This window comes from Lineus longissimus, chromosome 7, assembly GCF_910592395.1.
Source record: "Lineus longissimus chromosome 7, tnLinLong1.2, whole genome shotgun sequence".
Taxonomy (NCBI): Eukaryota; Metazoa; Nemertea; class Pilidiophora; order Heteronemertea; family Lineidae; genus Lineus; species Lineus longissimus.
Window position 1 is genome coordinate 17,035,789 of NC_088314.1, and position 17,752 is coordinate 17,053,540.

General features: G+C 40.8%; 1 protein-coding gene across 5 annotated transcripts; it reads left to right on the forward strand.

Annotated features, from left to right (window-relative positions):
- The first annotated feature begins 18 nt into the window (after positions 1-18).
- Positions 19-16,231, forward strand: LOC135491029 (uncharacterized). Of its 5 annotated transcripts, none has more exons than XM_064776662.1 (5): positions 19-112; positions 6,636-6,792; positions 8,290-8,565; positions 14,353-14,517; positions 14,864-16,231. In XM_064776662.1, exons 2-5 carry the CDS (start codon positions 6,678-6,680, stop codon positions 15,028-15,030), a joined length of 723 nt encoding a protein of 240 aa, XP_064632732.1. In that variant the 5' UTR covers positions 19-112; positions 6,636-6,677; the 3' UTR covers positions 15,031-16,231. The 5 variants fall into 5 exon arrangements, with proteins under 5 accessions (XP_064632732.1, XP_064632730.1, XP_064632729.1 ...); XM_064776660.1 differs by having other exon boundaries at positions 23-124; XM_064776659.1 differs by lacking the exon at positions 19-112 and adding an exon at positions 152-233.
- The last annotated feature ends 1,521 nt before the right edge of the window (positions 16,232-17,752 follow it).

The following is a 17,752-nucleotide window of genomic DNA, read 5'->3' on the forward strand; positions in this document are numbered from 1 at the left end:
GTGATGACACAATAACTAATGCAGGTATTCAGATCAAACAACTTGAGACAGGATTGATCTTTGATAATATTCGATTGCTATTTGGAGTTATTCAAAATCATTATAGTATATTGTAAGTATGTAAGTAAGTATATTGTCTTTTTTCTGTCCATAGTATTACAAATACAACCAGTTTTGGGGCGGATCCATCAGCCGAGTGGAAATATTCTTCAAGATTTCAGTCTATCTGGGCGGTAAGTGCCGACAGTCAGTCTAATGCCAGATTGTGGTGTTATCTTTCAAAATCTTTAGCCAAGCTTTGGAATCTGACCTGTCGCTAGCTTTGTGGTATTGGGAGCCAAATGCTCTCAAGGGGTGTGTGTGTGGCAAAATGAGAGTTTTGGAAATTTTTCGACCAAAATCATTGTCCAAAGCACATTTTTATTGACTTCTGATGTCTGGGGGGCATTTCCCGCCTGCCCCTTCCATTTGGTACACCCATGAGAAAGCCCAGACATGTATCTAGAATTGTGTCAGGAATGGGCATATGTCACGACCGAAAAGCCAACTTACTAATAATTCCAATGCATTTCCTATTTGGCTAGGTTGGACAAATTTAGCAGGTGCACCCAGTGAATTGATAGGTCAAGCCTGCTAGCTCACAAAGTATCCTTAGCGGTATAAAGTAATGTGCCCACTCTGTCGATATCAAGATGGGATAAATTACTGGGAACCATCAGATGCGTATCGGTACACAGAATGTCACAGCCAACTACATGTGAAAGGGGGGAGGGGCGTTTTTTTTGGTTTTTTAAATAATACTTAGTGGCACAGAGCCGTGGGCTTTGGGATTTATGCTGGTATGCTAAGACTCTGCGCCTCTATCTCCTCCAATCTCCAACGATAGTTCCAAAACTGAAAGAGAATAGTTGACGACCGAGTGCCCATAACGTCATGCCGCTATAAAAGGATGGGCCTACTTTTGTACTTCGTGACTTGTTTGATGGACTATGAACGCATTATCTGGTCCGAGAAAGTGAGGTTTCCATGTACGTAAACACCGTTATTGTTAATGAAACGGCCAGGGGCCATTGTGCTCACCGTATACATCTTTTAGTAGGCAGGATCATGCTTAGTTTAGAGGTGAATATGGTGAACACAATCAGGCATGAAGCCTTTTTTTAGATGTGTATTGATGTCAAGTAATAAGACAGGGCAGTATATATAAGTTTATGATCCAACCAATAATTGTCTATGAAATCAACAAGATCAATATCGTGTGATTGCTAAGAGTCCCTGCAATAAAAAATTCATCGAAAAAAAGTCATTAATAAGCGAGATATTGCACGTCCTACTTTTTCAGTTTTGACCCCCTGGTGGCCAAATCAAGAATCAGATCAGGCCAAAATTCGGTGTCAGAGATTATCTGATGTAGGGGGTTACATGTACCAACTTTCAAGTTCATAGCTTCAGCAGTTAAGAAACGTGCCATAGTTACACTCTAATGGCCAATTTACGCCATTTGACCTCTGTGACCTAGAAAAGGAGGTCAAATCCAAAAATCGTAGGACATGTGGTGTATCCTTGCTAGAAGTCCCTGCCATAAAAATTTTATCGAAAACAATTCACTCAAATAAGCAAGATATTGCACTTCTTCCTTTTTCCATTATGGCCCCCTGGTGGCCGAATAAAGAATCAGATCAGGCCAAAATTCGCCATCAAAGGTTATCTGATGTAGGGGGTTATATGCACCAAGTTTCAAGTTCATAGCTTTACTGGTTAAGAAACGTGCCATAGTTTACACTCTAACGGCCAATTTACGCCACATGACCTCTGTGACCTTGAAAAGTAGGTCAAATTGAAAACCCGTAAGACATGTGATGTATTCTTCCTAAGAGTACCTACCATAAAAATTGTATCGAAAACAAGTCACTTATAAGCGAGATATCACACTTTTTAGATATCCACTTTTGGCCCCCTGGTGGCAAAGTTGAGAATCAGATCAAACTGAAATTCAGCACCAGAGGCTATGTGATATAGGGGGTTATATGTACCAAGTTTCAAGTTCATAGCTTTAGTGGTTAAGAAACGTGCCATAGTTTACACTCTAACGGCCAATTTACGCCATATGACCTCTGTGACCTTGAAAAGTAGGTCAAATTGAAAACCCGTAAGACATGTGATGTATTCTTCCTAAGAGTACCTACCATAAAAATTGTATCGAAAACAAGTCACTTATAAGCGAGATATCACACTTTTTAGATATCCACTTTTGGCCCCCTGGTGGCAAAGTTGAGAATCAGATCAAACTGAAATTCAGCACCAGAGGCTATGTGATATAGGGGGTTATATGTACCAAGTTTCAAGTTCATAGCTTTAGTGGTTAAGAAACGTGCCATAGTTTACACTCTAACGGCCAATTTACGCCATATGACCTCTGTGACCTTGAAAAGTAGGTCAAATTGAAAACCCGTATGATATGTGATGTATTCTTCCTGAGAGTACCTACCATAAAAATTTTATCGAAAACAAGTCACTTATAAGTGAGATATAACACTTTTTAGATTTCCACTTTTGGCCCCTGGTGGCAAAGTTGAGGATCAGATCAAACTGAAATTCAGCACCAGAGACTATGTGATATAGGGGGTTATATGTACTAAGTTTCTAGTTCATAGCTTTAGTGGTTAAGAAACGTGCCATAGTTTACACTCTAACGGCCAATTTACGCCATATGACCTCTGTGAACTTGAAAAGTAGGTCAAATTAAAAACCCGTATGATATAAGATGTATATTTGCTATGAGTACCTACAACACAAGTTTCATCGAAAACAAGTCACTAATAAGCGAGATATCACACTTTTTAGATATCGACAATTGGCCACCTGGTGGCCAAGTTGAGAATCAGATCGGACCGAAATTCAGTCTCAGAGGTCACCTGACCTAGGGGGTGCTGTGTACAAAGTTTCAAGTTCATAGTGTAATACTGTATTATATCAGTCTTCATGTCCACAGATTCACTGTTCCAATCCTTGTGACATTGTTGATGAAAAAGGAAGAAATCAAATATATAGAAATGTTTATATTAAACTCATCTGACCAGGTCTACAACATGCATGTACACAGTTCGGGATCCCAAGGCTAACTGAATTTGGAGGGAAACTCAGTAGACCAGGAAAACTATACAAACAATAATAGCTGATAAAGCACATACAATGAAATGACATAAGGCTCAGGGACCGTGAAGGCCCAAAATAACCTGAGCTAAACCATTGGTCATAGCAGACTTAAAGGGGGAATAAACTCTTCAAACTGTTCAAATTGAACCTGTTACACATTCCCCTGTCAAGAGAAAATGGCTCCTGACATTTACCATAGATAAAAAGAAATGTACACCATATATACAAAACATGTAACCCAAAATACCAGGTGAAACTCAAAACGAAACCGAGTTGAGAAAGATGCGAAACCAAAACCTTCAAACAATAAGAAGGGAAGAATGGAACCATCAAAGAGCAGAATTCAGAATCATTAAAGACAAAGACTGAAAAGTGAAAATTTCAATCCAGCATCCTGAAAACTGAAAAACACCATAAGGTAAAGAGCTACAAGAAATGGAATTATTATTGTATTTACAAATTAACAGTAAACTTCTAGAGTTCACACTGAAAATTAATTGTATCGCACGAATCAGAACGAGATTAAGGCGAATAGACAAGATACTGAAATATATAAGTTTAGAATCATTATCAGAATACGGTACTGTGAAGAACTATTGTAGTATTGTTTGATTTACTGAAGATCATTGCAAGAAGATATAATAGAAGAGAAGGGGTAATGACCTCCTCAATCTTACCATCACACCACAAAACAACAATCAATAAGATGATATAAGATTGGGAAAAAAGGAAAATTGCAGGGAAATGACTTACAAAACATCTGGAAGGTATTAATTAGTAACTGTTTGAACAAAAACCCTTAGTCCAAAAGGGATTTACATTGATAAACTGTCAAACAAAACCTTGAATAACTGATATGAGTAGAGATGCAACAGAATAAGTACTGATGAATTATCTATGGAATCTATACAGACTCTAATCATACAGTACAAAATATCAATACCAAGAATTACTTGATATAAATCTCCACGAAATATCGAAACAAAAGAAGAAAACACACACTCAAGTAGAAAACAATCTCTTGATTGACATGGCCTGCCAAAACCAGCCAGCATTCAATCAAAATGTTATATATATTTCAAACCAGAAAATAATCACGAGTCTACAGCAAAATTGAAAACCAACTATCATTCAATCCTTCATTAAAGACAGAACTTTGTCAAGAATAGCGGGATTTTGCGCAAACTCAGGCTTGCTTGCAAGCGACATAAAATAATCAACCTTGGATCGCCAAGGCTCAGGCGGCGCGCGCGGCTGTTGCTGATACATCTGATATGGCTTGAAACGGTTAGGCGGTTTATGTTCCCTCTTAGATCTCCTCGGGGCTGCAACAGGGCTGTCCTCCGGAGCACTCTCTTCCTCGTCATCCTGGGCTGCGTGGAATTCAGCAGAGGATTCACCAGGGGGAACATCTACAGGGACCGTCTCATCCACTGGACCAACGGTTGAAAATTCCACTGGAGGCGGAACAGTACCACCATCAACAAATTCCACTGGAGGCGGAACAGTACCATCATCGATCGAAGTCACGTCAAGCGCAATTCCTGACGGCGTATCGACATCTATCAGTGGAGGAGGAACGGTCACATCTGTAGTAGGATAACTGGCATCTACGGCAGGCTGGGACGCGCTGACATCAACCGAAGACTGGGACGCAGGCTCAACAGCAGCATGCTCGGACGCACTAACATCAACCGAAGACTGGGACGCAGGCTCAACAACAGCGGGCTGGACCGGAACGACATCTGTAATGGATAATGGTGGGGTAGAATCGGTAGACAAAGTAGACGGAACAATATCAGAAGGAGGTGCAGCATCAGATCTGACAGATGTAAAAGATGGAAGTTTGTCACCACCATGTGGAACATCGGCGGTTGAAGCGGATGCAAAAGAAGAAGGAACTTCATCAACACGTGGCAAAATCATCACATCGACATCCTCGTCATCACTCATCGCAGGCTGTACAACAACTTCCTTCTCAGGGCGAGTACGACTGGACCGGGCCGGAGTCTTCACAACTTCCTCATCTCTAATCTCTCCAACTGGCATCAACAAATTACGGTGTAAAACACGCGGATTACCTCCTTTCGAGGAGCGAACCGAAAATACCGGAATATTGGGGTTTGGTTGACCCACAACAGTATAAACATCGGTCGACCACTTGTCAGCCAATTTATGTCTACCGCGTAAGTGGACATTGCGGACAAGAACACAATCACCAGTCTGAAGAACAGAAGCTTTCGCTTTGAGATCATATCTCCCTTTATTCTTACATGAAGCGGTATCCTGGTTTTTCATAGCCATAGAGAATGCATAATCAAGACGCTCCTGCAAAGATTTAATGTAGGAACTATAAGATTCACTAGGGCCAACATCAGTAGTACCGAGACCATAATTGATATCTACAGGAAGAAGTGGCTCACGGCCAAACATTAGAAAATGCGGACTGAATCCAGTAGAATCGTGACGCGTACAATTGTACGCATGCGTCAACGTGGAGAGGTACAGCGACCAACTACTCTTCTTGTCCTCGGACAACGTACCCAACATTGACAAAAGGGTGCGGTTATACCGTTCGCAAAGCCCATTGCCCATTGGATGGTAGGGAGTTGTCCGAGACTTGGTCATCCCGGCTGAGCCCCCAAATGTAATACTGTATTATATCAGTCTTCATGTCCACAGATTCACTGTTCCAATCCTTGTGACATTGTTGATGAAAAAGGAAGAAATCAAATATATAGAAATGTTTATATTAAACTCATCTGACCAGGTCTACAACATGCATGTACACAGTTCGGGATCCCAAGGCTAACTGAATTTGGAGGGAAACTCAGTAGACCAGGAAAACTATACAAACAATAATAGCTGATAAAGCACATACAATGAAATGACATAAGGCTCAGGGACCGTGAAGGCCCAAAATAACCTGAGCTAAACCATTGGTCATAGCAGACTTAAAGGGGGAATAAACTCTTCAAACTGTTCAAATTGAACCTGTTACAATAGCCCTAGCGGTTAAGAAACGTGCCACTGTTTTTGAAATAGGATACGACGACGGACGACGGACGACGGACGACGGACGACGGACGACGGACGACGGACGACGACGACGGACGACGGACACTGCGGAATTACATAGACTCCCCTACGGTGAGCCAAAAAGTATTGAATTTGTGTTGGCCTAGTTTATCACTAGCCCACAAAAACTTATCAATCAATAAATCGATTGATTTGTTCAATAACAAAATTTCCGCAATACTTGTTATACTAAAAGACACTTTGAAGTAATGTGTTTTTTTGCAGGTCATATATTTGTTCAGCTCATGCGACTCCACATTAATATTGGTGACTTCTTCAATCGTCCTTGCTCGTGTGAAGGCTTTTTTGTAGAGGTGTGGGCATATTCAGTAATGTTATGAATGAGTGTGCACGTCAGGCACCCAAAGGGCGGATAAATTCAAAATTCTTTTCCCTTTCAGCAATCTTTATAACAATCTGTCCTTGTCTGATCAGCTGAAAAGATGTCCGGAGCAAATATCTGTGATACTGAGAAATACAAGAGTGCCTCTGGACTTTTTGAAACATGCAGCAATTCATGTGGCACTAAAAATGAAAACTGCAAGACATTTTGTAAAGGTGAGTGTACATTACAGACGACATACAGAGGGAAGGGGGGACAGAGTCAATCCTGCACGGTACCAAAATATAAGCAAAGGTAAAAAGTCTGAAAATTTTGGGGTGTCTAGAAAACTAAGACCTAAGACCTAAGACTCACTACGAAACTAAGACCTAAGACCCTGTACAATTTGTGAATTTCCAGCAAATTTCAATCTTATGGATGGATTCTCCATCATTTTTCAACCAGTAGTGGAAGTGTTTAGGTATAGGGGCAATACTACCCCCCCCCCCCCCCCACCCACCCAACCACCACCATCTCAACTTTGGTTGATTAGCAGTGGTGGCAGCAGTGGAAGGGTTCATCTCAACCTTGTGTTGTATAGTAATTGTAAAACCTTTCTTATGAGTAGCACTGTAATGTGTAATTCTTGGAATTAAGTGTGCGGGATTATTGGAATTGGGTTCAGATAAGATACCTGTGAAAATTCCCACGGTCTACTTTTAATCCTCCATTCTCCCCAGCGTGATCAATTACGTCAGCATTGATGCGGCTCCTCATTGGATGGAGACGCATCAACGTTGCCCCCTGATTGGTGCAGACAAAGCTGCGCTTGAATACAAAACAGCTGTCCGCACGCTCTCGGCAGAGAGAGAGATAGAAAGAGAGCGATAGAGAGTTATTCCAGTCTCCCGAGTATTTTATAATCACGTGCACGAATCGTCATCCCGACGAACTATTTTATCAATTATGACTTTGGTGTGTATAATTTTGTGAAGCAGTGTTAGAATAAAGGATCCGGACGTTAGAAGGCAAATTCAGGACTTATTACGTTTGTAACCTGTGCAAATACAACACTTGGTACATTTATGCAGATCTGAGAAGAAGGAATTATAGGTACCTCCTAAATGTCATCATTTTCCTAGTGGGTCTCAGTTTCATAGTATCCAGGGTCTAAGTTTCATAGTGGGTCTTAGATCTTAGTTTTCTAGACACCCGAAATTTTTGTTGTAAAATTATTGTCCTTTGATCACCAATGTTTTTTTTAATCCAATTTTAAAAATTCAAAAATCCACAGTGAGTTCAGACAGAGATCTTTCCATTCCAGTTGTTAAATTAAGCATTTAGAAGAGTTGACATCCCTGATCCTAGCATTCATTGTTCAGATTTTAATGTGCACAATGGGATTTTTTATTCCCTCAAAGTCCTAACGACTACAATATTTTGTGATAAAACAGTACTGTCATTTGTAAACAAGTCATGAAAATTGGATTGTGCATGCTCTTCTCAGCTACTAGTCAGACACGTATGGTAACTGCGTCATGAAGCGGTGTGAGTTGGAGAAAACCTGCATTCCATATCATGTTTGACCATCTTGCCTTGGTGTAAGTTGCCCAAGGTTGGGGAGCTATTCCAAGGTGAGAAGGGACCCAAGTCCAGCCTGGCTGAGGTCAGTGCAATATGGCGCCTATATTGTAGTAGGCTAAGCGTGATTTTCACCAATTTTTTTCCCCCAGGTTGCTATGAATACCTCTACGCCAAGGCGGACACTGAAACAACTGCTCTACCTGCTTTTACATCCCCATCTACAGCAGTAACCAACCCAACTACAGCAGTCGACACAACTACTGCACTATTTCCTCCATGTGATGAAACCACACTTACAGTGATGAAATCAGTTCTGATTCCTATAATTACTATAATGACCATTGCTTTCGTTGTCATCTTCCTGCTGATACTAGCTAGCCGGAAATACAATGAGCGCGTTCAGAACTTTTGGAAGACGTTGTTAGGTAAGTCGAGTGCCCCCTACGCCAGTAATGAGTAATTCTGAAGCACAACGATTCTCAGAGGGCTGCTGGGGGGAAAAGATTCGGGGACAAGACGTGATCACTATTATACTGGCCGTAGACGAGGTGTAATACTTTGTTATTTAACTCCTCCGTCAGTTTAGAGGGTATGACAACGACACTTTTCCTGTGGTTAAGATTGATATCGATTATGTGCTTGAGGGGTTTAATTTTTTAACTTGGAGTGACTATGGAGAAACATTTTTGTTAGTTTTGCATTTTGAGGGAATTCCCTTGAGATAGGGCTACATTTCATCAGTCAGAAGTGAGGAAAGTTCACCATGTTTACTGTAAATAACAAGAAAAGTAAGGAAAAGATTGTGCAATACTGTATATGATATGACTAACTATTAGTCTCTCATCTGTTAAAGTACTACAGGGCATAGAACACACAATATATCGAGGGAATAGATATCACAGTATTACATGCCATGGCATAAAGGGGTCAGTAAGTAGCATAAGTGGTGGTTGCTGTGAGCATCGGCACCCCTACAGCAGTAACCAACCCAACTACAGCAGTCGACACAACTACTGCACTATGTCCTCCATGTGATGAAACCACACCTATAGTGCTGGAATCAGTTCTGATTCCTATAATTTTCCTTGCCATTGTTGTCATCGTCGTTCTGATACTAGCTAGCCGGAAATACGAGCGCGTTCAGAACTTTTGGAAGAAGTTGTTAGGTAAGTCGAGTGCCCCCTAGGCCAGTAATGAGAAATTCTGAAGCACAACGATTCTCAAAGCCCTAATATAAGATGGGCTACTGGGGGAAAGATTCTGGGACAAGACGTGTTCACTACTATACTGGCCGTAGTGGTGTAATACTTTGTTATTTAACTCCTCCTTCAGTTTAGAGGTTATGCAAGCGAAAATTTTCTGTGGTTAAGATTGATATCGAGTATGTGCTTGAGGGGTTTAATTTTTTAACTTGGAGTGATTATGGAGAATCATTTTTGTTAGTTTTGCATTTTGAGGGAATTCCCTTGAGATAGGGCTACATTTCATCAGTCAGAAGTGAGGGAAGTTTACCATGTTTACTGAAAATAACAAGAAAAGTAAGGAAAACATTGTGAAATACTGTATATGATATGACTAACTATTAGTCTCTCATCTGTTAAAGTGCTACAGGGCATAGAACACACAATATATCGAGGAATATATATCACAGTATTACATGCCATGGCATAAAGGGGTTAGTAAGTAGCATAAGTGGTGGTTGTGTTGTATTTCCACAGGTTACAAAAGTAAGAAGTCCTGAATTTGCCTTCTAACGCCCGGATCCTTTATTCTAACACTGCTTCACAAATTTATACACACCAAAGTCATAATTGATAAAATAGTTCGTCAGGATGACGATTCGTGCACGTGACTAGAAATACTCGGGAGACTGGAATAACTCTCTCTCGCTCTCTCTCTATCTCTCTCTGCCGAGAGCGTGCGGGCAGCTGTTTTATATTCACGCACAGCTTTGTCCGCACCAATCAGGGGGCAACGTTGATGCGTCTCCATCCAATGAGGAGCCGCATCAATGCTGACGTAATTGATCACGTAATTGATCACGCTGGGGAGAATGGAGGATTATAAGTAGACCGTGGGAATTTTCCACGATTATCCACCGGTATCTTATCTGAACCCAATTCCAATAATCCTGCACACTTAATTCCCAAGAATTACACATTACAGTCTGTGCTACTCATAAGAAAGGTTTTACAATTACTATGCAACATTCCGCGGAACTGGTAAAATATTTTACGAAGTTAAAATATATATATATTTTTTTAAAAAACAATTAGAGGAATATGACTTTGGCTTAACACATAGTATTGTTGAATGGGGTACAATCAATGATAATAAGGCTTTAAACGAGGTGTTCATTCAGCGAATGAACTTAAATTACATCATATGGTTCGGGGTTCCCAACAGTGTTCAGCCAGCGGCCGAACTCAGTTACAATATTTGTATTTTGTTCCACTTCCGAATGAATGACCACTTCATTCATGACAAAGTATGATCATAAGGTTACAATATAATTATACATTGAATCATTTATCTCATGCAAAACAGCATGTTAAAATATGCAATGATACAATGAAGTGTCGGAACCTCTGCTGGGAATATTGCGAAAATGACTGGACCGGTCGACGAGGCATCTGAAAACTGTGAAAATTAAAGTTTAACTCGAAGAACTTCTGGATGACACGCGTATTTACAAAACCTCAACGAAAAAAAATATTGTTGGCGCAAAAGTATCCAAATTGCTTAAATCATACACTATTGTGTGAGGTGTCTCGAAACAGCAATTGCCACAAGCACTGCTTGGAGACAGAAACCCATCACGAAAATAAATCAGTCCCAAGACTGATGAGAGTTGGCTTTGCTAAAATGTAGCCGTACAAACATCCAATAAAATGAAGTACATGTATTTAAAATAAAATATTCAAACTGGAGAACTGTTCAATAGACTGAATACTGTTGCACAAAGCTTCAATGAAGACAAGTAGTAAAAAATATCACATCTATAGCTAATAGATGTTTCTACAATTATCCAACTAACAACTCACTAGCTTTTATAAAAATAGCAATGAGGGTGAAATAATTATTCTCGTAAAGATTTGTTTTTGATAAGCAATATAGCAACGTCTTGTTGCAAACACCAAATGACATCATTACCATAACAACGACAACAAGAAGTCACTTGAGATGTTTAAAAACAAATCAAACTCCGAGTGAGATTGCCAAGTGAGCCTAGACAAATCATCCTGTTGCTTAGTGGACAACACAGAGGGGGCAATCATGCCATGGTTACCCTCGGCATGAGACAAATGAATATTGAAATCACAATTAAAGTTCAGTCTGTGAGGCATAGATGTCGCCTCTATAGGTGGTGGATTCATGAGCAGAACCTGTCTCATCAGTGAAATCCAAAGCATAAGCAGCATGCAGAGCTTTGTATTTCCACAGGTTACAAAAGTAAGAAGTCCTGAATTTGCCTTCTAACCTCCGGATCCTTTATTCTAACACTGCTTCACAAAATTATACACACCAAAGTCATAATTGATAAAGTAGTTCGTCGGGATGACGATTCGTGCACGTGACTAGAAATACTCGGGAGACTGGAATAACTCTCTCTCGCTCTCTCTCTATCTCTCTCTGCCGAGAGCGTGCGGACAGCTGTTTTGTATTCACGCGCAGCTTTGTCTGCACCAATCAGGGGGCAACGTTGATGCGTCTCCATCCAATGAGGAGCCGCATCAATGCTGACGTAATTGATGACGTAATTGATCACGCTGGGGAGAATGGAGGATTATAAGTAGACCGTGGGAATTTTCCACGATTATCCACCGGTATCTTATCTGAACCCAATTCCAATAATCCTGCACACTTTATTCCCAAGAATTACACATTACAGTGTTACTCATAAGCCCCCCTTTAGGAGGGGCTCTTAAGATACACGTGTGTGCAGGAGTACAGAATGTAAATGAATGATGAGAAATAAAGAGAGTAACTATTGTATATCCTACAAACAATTTTTTTTGGTATTTTTCTGAATTAACTCCGTTGAGTTTACCGATTTCTCCGCTATCTTCCGGTGGTGGTTGCTATTCCATTGGTTGAAATTAATTTAAATCTTCATGGGAATTCGCTACATCATATGCCTAAGAAATTGGCCAATTATATTAATATTTTTATTAGAGAAATATCCGTCCTAAATAATGACAGAAAAGGGTGGTTTATTTCAATTTTGTGTCGACATGGTCGAGGTCACGTGACATAAACAAAACAATTGCACACACCCGTCCAAAAAGGCACTTTAAGAAAAACAAATACGTTTTTCAGCTTAAAACCACACTGACGACTAAGTTATTTTGGTCTACTACCCAAATCTGAAGTATCAAAATGAATCACAAACTAGAACTAGCTCTATTTAGCAAAAGTTGCGTGAAAAATTCGGGTGAGCGACATACTGCACCCTAGCGGCCAATAATTAAACTACTTTCAGCCGTCTGCTCCGGTCTCGTTAGGGAGTTTTTCCCAAATGTACGCGATGATGACGTGCCCATTAACAGGACGTAACATCTATTTTAAAATGCGTTTCCAAAGTGAATGCATGAGGACAATCCATTTAATAAGTGTCGTATATCACTGGAAACGCCCGATTCCCGTGAATAAGGACAATCACAATGTATTACATTACCAAAACAAAAATGTGTCGGAAGGAACTATATGGATGGTCCCATCGCACCCCCCCCCCCTCCAGCAGTATGACACAGAAGAGCTAGTTGACTGTCCACCGGGGAGGGGGGGGGGGTTTGGGGGGAGCTTCCCCCCAACGCACTGGTAAAAACCTATGTCGACGGAGGGGGGTTTGGAGGGTGTCCCCGACCTAAAGGGGGGCTCACTAAGTCCTTGACTTTACATATTAAGAAAGGTTTTACAATTACTATACAACAGTTGCTGTGAGCATCGGCACCCCTGAAGATCGCGTAGGGATCTCTTCCACTTGTTGTTTACCGCATAGTCTACCTGGTTGATGTCAAGCCCGTTTGGCGAAATCCAGTTGAACTTGTATACATCCTTGTGATGGGAGACGGTGCCGCCGACACAAGCCACCAATAACACAGGCAAAAGTGTCAATCCATGGATCTATAAAGGGGATGAATTTTTGCAGGCCATCAAAGAATTTACATAAGAACTGGTGAACTTTTCTTAATTTGCATCCATCCCTCAGATATACAACTTTAAAAGATATGCATGCATTTTTTTCCAGAATAGCCTGATACATGTATAAATCATTGATAGTGCTTAGTATAAAGTTGATAAACAATGCTTATCGCTTGTAGCTGATTTTAATATTTTGAATGTCATCAATGGCGGGTTAGTAATTCCTATTTATGCCGCGGCATAATTCACGAGATCCGAGGTTTCGATTGGTCGATTTTATGGTGCACCACAATTCCGATTGATGCCGTGGCATAATTCTGAATTCTGTCCACTCGCGCCAGCCATAGACGGAAGTGTCATTTATGCAGGACGGAAGTAGATCGGCATTGTGGTGCACCATATATCAACCAATCAAATCATCGGATCTCGTGAATTATGCCACGGCATAAACAGGAATTGGGGACGGAAGTGCGATTTATGCCGCCCCATAAATAAAACGATTGCCACTTTCTGATTGGTCGAATTATTCCACACCACAATTCCTATTTATGCCTTGGCATAATTCTGAATTCTGCAGTGGCATAATTCACGAGATCCGATGTTTTGATTGGTTGATTTATGGTGCATCACAATTCCTATTTATGCCGTGGCATAATTCTGAATTTTGTCCACTCTTGCCAGCCATTAGGACTAAAGTTTTATGTCGATTCTCTTCAGGAATTTATACAAAATTTTGAAATGGTCACAAAAGATCAAACTTAATGCAAATTTGGGACCAAAATCGTTCATAATTATAGAGGGTATCCTCCTTCCAGAGGTGATCACTGAGCGCGGTTCCACTGTACTCTTTAGCTGTCTTTATTGATTACTGAAGAGGTAGCAAAGTTACTCACAGCTGGCAAAAATGGCCTGTTTTACGGAGCACAAATTCTTCAATAATCTGTTACATGCCACTGACGGCTTGCTGGATGGAGCTATTTGACTGACTTTTCACGAACAAAATATCAAACCAATACAACCAAACTGAACATCAATGTATGTGCCTAGATTTCCGACTTTTATTCCAGGTATTGAACATGATGCAAGAGGACCGAATCCTGAAGAGATGCGTCGTTTGACTAATGAAAACCAAGAACAGGATAGTCAAGGGCCTGAAGGGCAGGGCACACATTCAGATTCCCAACAGCCACCTACTACACAGAGTGGGAGCTCGGAGAGACGAGCAGTGCCTGGTGAGGAGATTAAAATCAAAGGCTCCACATGGTGGTGCTGGTTTTGGTGAGAAGGAGATAGCTCCAGATAACACTATGGTGATGCAATGCTGAATGGAATTTTAAAAGGTGCTAGACCTATCGAAGAAACTGTCCAAGGTAGCAGTAAATTGTGCACATTAATTTTATCAATGCATTAGCATCACCAAAACATGTACAAATTCTCCAATAAAACCTGTTCCTACCCCAAAATATAGATAACTTGCCAGGTGGGGCTGTTTGACTGACTTTTCAACAAGATAATTTCTAACCAACACAGCCAAAGTGAACATGAATGTAATGTTAAGGTTTCTCACTTTCATTCCAGGTTGCCCACAACAAAACCCTGGAGATCCATCAGCAGACGAACTCGGAGAAGGGGACCCGTATCCGGGTAATATAGAGGTGCCACCCACACCATCAACTGATGCCCAACCATCAACTACTCCACAGAGTGGAACCTTGGAGAGAGGAGAAGTGCACGAATATGGTTAGAAGACTGAAATCAAGGCTCCACACGGTGGTGGTGGTATTTGTGAGGGCGGAGCAGCTCCACGACACCGACCGAAATTTGACTAGACCTTGCGAAGAAGCAGGTGCTTCCTTTTGGAAAGACTGCACAGATAGTTATATCGCTCAAATATATACATGAAATAGTGGTCCTATAGAACAGGGCCCATATTCATAAAACCCTGCTAAACTAGCAGCCAACTAGGCCATAGCAGACTGCCAAATGCCTAGTTGGCTGCTCCATAGTATGCTGCTATTTTCCTATTCATAAAACCCTGCTAAGAACATTGCCAGGGAGTTGTCAACTGAGATTTTGTTAGTTGTTAGCTAGGCATTTGGCCTTTGTCCCAAACCACATACCACAAGGAGCGTTAGTTTCACTTTAAATAGGGGATGGCATGTAAGCATTTTATGTGTGCCTTTCGACTTAATATCAACATCTAAAATAATTTGTGACTCCGCATTACATGGACCGATTTTGATTCCGATTGCGGCATATGGTTGGGATTGTCTATTATTTCCCTATTGGCTTTTTTAATGTTGCAGGGTTTGATAGTTTGATTTTGAGATTTAAAATGGACCCAAAATAAAAAAGATATACCCGGTTGATTAAATTTTGTTTTGTCCACGTTTTTGAGTTTTGCTGGAAACTAGAGTTAGGCCTTTTTCTAATACATGTACTTTCAGTGAAAAGAAATTCTCATTTAATGAATTCTTAATAAAATTTGATGGATGTTTACCACTATTGAACAATTAATCAACACCCTCTGCTACATGCATGACTTCCAAGCATGGTACTGTTTCGATACATATGTATATGTGCATTGGGTCTCTAATCTACATACATGCGTACAAAGAAATCTTAAATGAATAAAAACTAATCTCCATGTACAGTAGAACCTCCCTTAGCGGACACCTCTCTATTAAGGACAGCCTCTCTATTAAGGACACTAGTTTTGGTCAAAAATTGGTTGTTTCAATTCAATTTGACCTCTCTAATCAGGACACCTCTCTATTGCGGACAGCACTAGTCAGTCCCGAGGGTGTCCTTAATAGAGGGGTTCTACTGCACATGAAGTTCTGTCAAAACTGAATATCTTGGCACCACCGGTTCTACTGTATATGTACAAATAAAAGACTGGTATATGAAGCTGTAAACATTTTCAGGTGAAATAAACAATGATTTTGAGTGAAAATATGTTGTCTTTTATCGTCAGTCATGTGTGCTGGTTACTATCAACGTGGAGGCCAGAACCCTGTATTAGACACGGTGTACCTTACGTGTACATTTCTGTTTATAGGTTTTGGTGAAAAAAGTACCCCTGGAGCCAGTCAATCTTCACCAAATTTTATATGTGTTTAGAAGAACCCTTTACCAATATCATAATAAAATATTACAACATTCCAATACCAAATGCCTGAGTAAAATGACCTCAGCACAGCATATCTGTCAAATCGTCACGAATTGATATTGGCCGTATCAAAGTACGAGTTCTAAACTGAGCAGTGAGCTCACATTTTTTGAAATATGTTGTCAAAAAGCATGATGAAGATTTAGAATTTCCCACAGATAGAGAATAAATTCCTTTTAGATCCACCACAGCCATGTATTTACCACATCTTGACATTTTAATAAGCTCTATTGACTGTGCCCCACTTCTGGTCGTGGATGAATAGATGTCTCTGCCCTTGAAACATTTGTAGCCATTTTATTTCATAGTTTTGTGGGAACTTGACGGGAAGCGGGTAGATCACCCGCATTACACTACATGTAAAGGCCATTTGTTTGGAGGGTTTGTTAAGGGACCAAACTGCTGGATGCGATTTCTTCATCTGCATCTGATATTGGCTGTCACCGATTTGTGCCAGTCAAAAAATTGATCCCACAGCTTGATGTTCAGTTCTGCACCTCCCATTCGAGAAGGCAATAGTCATGCCCTACCATGGCGAGGGCAGTAGTCACAACCTTCCACTGGAAACGATAATAGTCACAACCTACCACTGGAGACAGTAATAGTTACACCATTCCACTGGAGACGGTAATAGTCACAACCTTCCAGTGGAGACAGTAGTAGTTACATCCTTCCACTGGAGACGGTATTAGTTACATCCTTCCACTAGATACAGTAATAGTCAGTCACAACCTTCGATTGGCGACAGTAATAGTCACAACTTTGCATTGGAGACTGTGATAGCCATAATCCTCCACTTGAGACGGTAACAGTCACAACAGTAATAGCCACAACCTTCACTGAAGATGGTAATGGTCACAACTTGCCACTGGATACATTAATAGCCTCAACCTTCCACTGGATACGATGATAGTCACAACCTTCCCCTTGAGACGGTAATAGCCACAGCCTTCCACTAGATACAGTAATAGCCACAACCTTCCACTGGAGATGGCAATAGTCACAACCTTCCACTGAAGATTGTAATGGTCACAACTCGCCACTGGAAACAGTAATAGTCTCCACCTTCAACTGGATACGATGATAGTCACAACCTTCTCCTTAAGACGGTAATAGCCACAGCCTTCCACTAGATACAGTAATAGCCACAACCTTCCACTGGAGATGGCAATAGCCACAACTTTTCACTGGAGATGGCAATAGTCACAACCTTCCGCTGGAGATGGCAATAATCACAACCTTCCACTGGATATGGCAATAGTCAAAACCTTCCACTGGAGATGGCAATATCCACA

Coding starts and splice junctions, on each gene's coding strand:
- LOC135491029 (XM_064776662.1), top strand. CDS start 6,678: ATGTCCGGAGCAAATATCTGTGATACTGAGAAATACAAGAGTGCCTCT. Junction 6,793..8,289: donor CTGCAAGACATTTTGTAAAG/GTGAGTGTACAT, acceptor TTTTTCCCCCAG/GTTGCTATGAATACCTCTAC. Junction 14,518..14,863: donor GGAGAGACGAGCAGTGCCTG/GTGAGGAGATTA, acceptor CTTTCATTCCAG/GTTGCCCACAACAAAACCCT.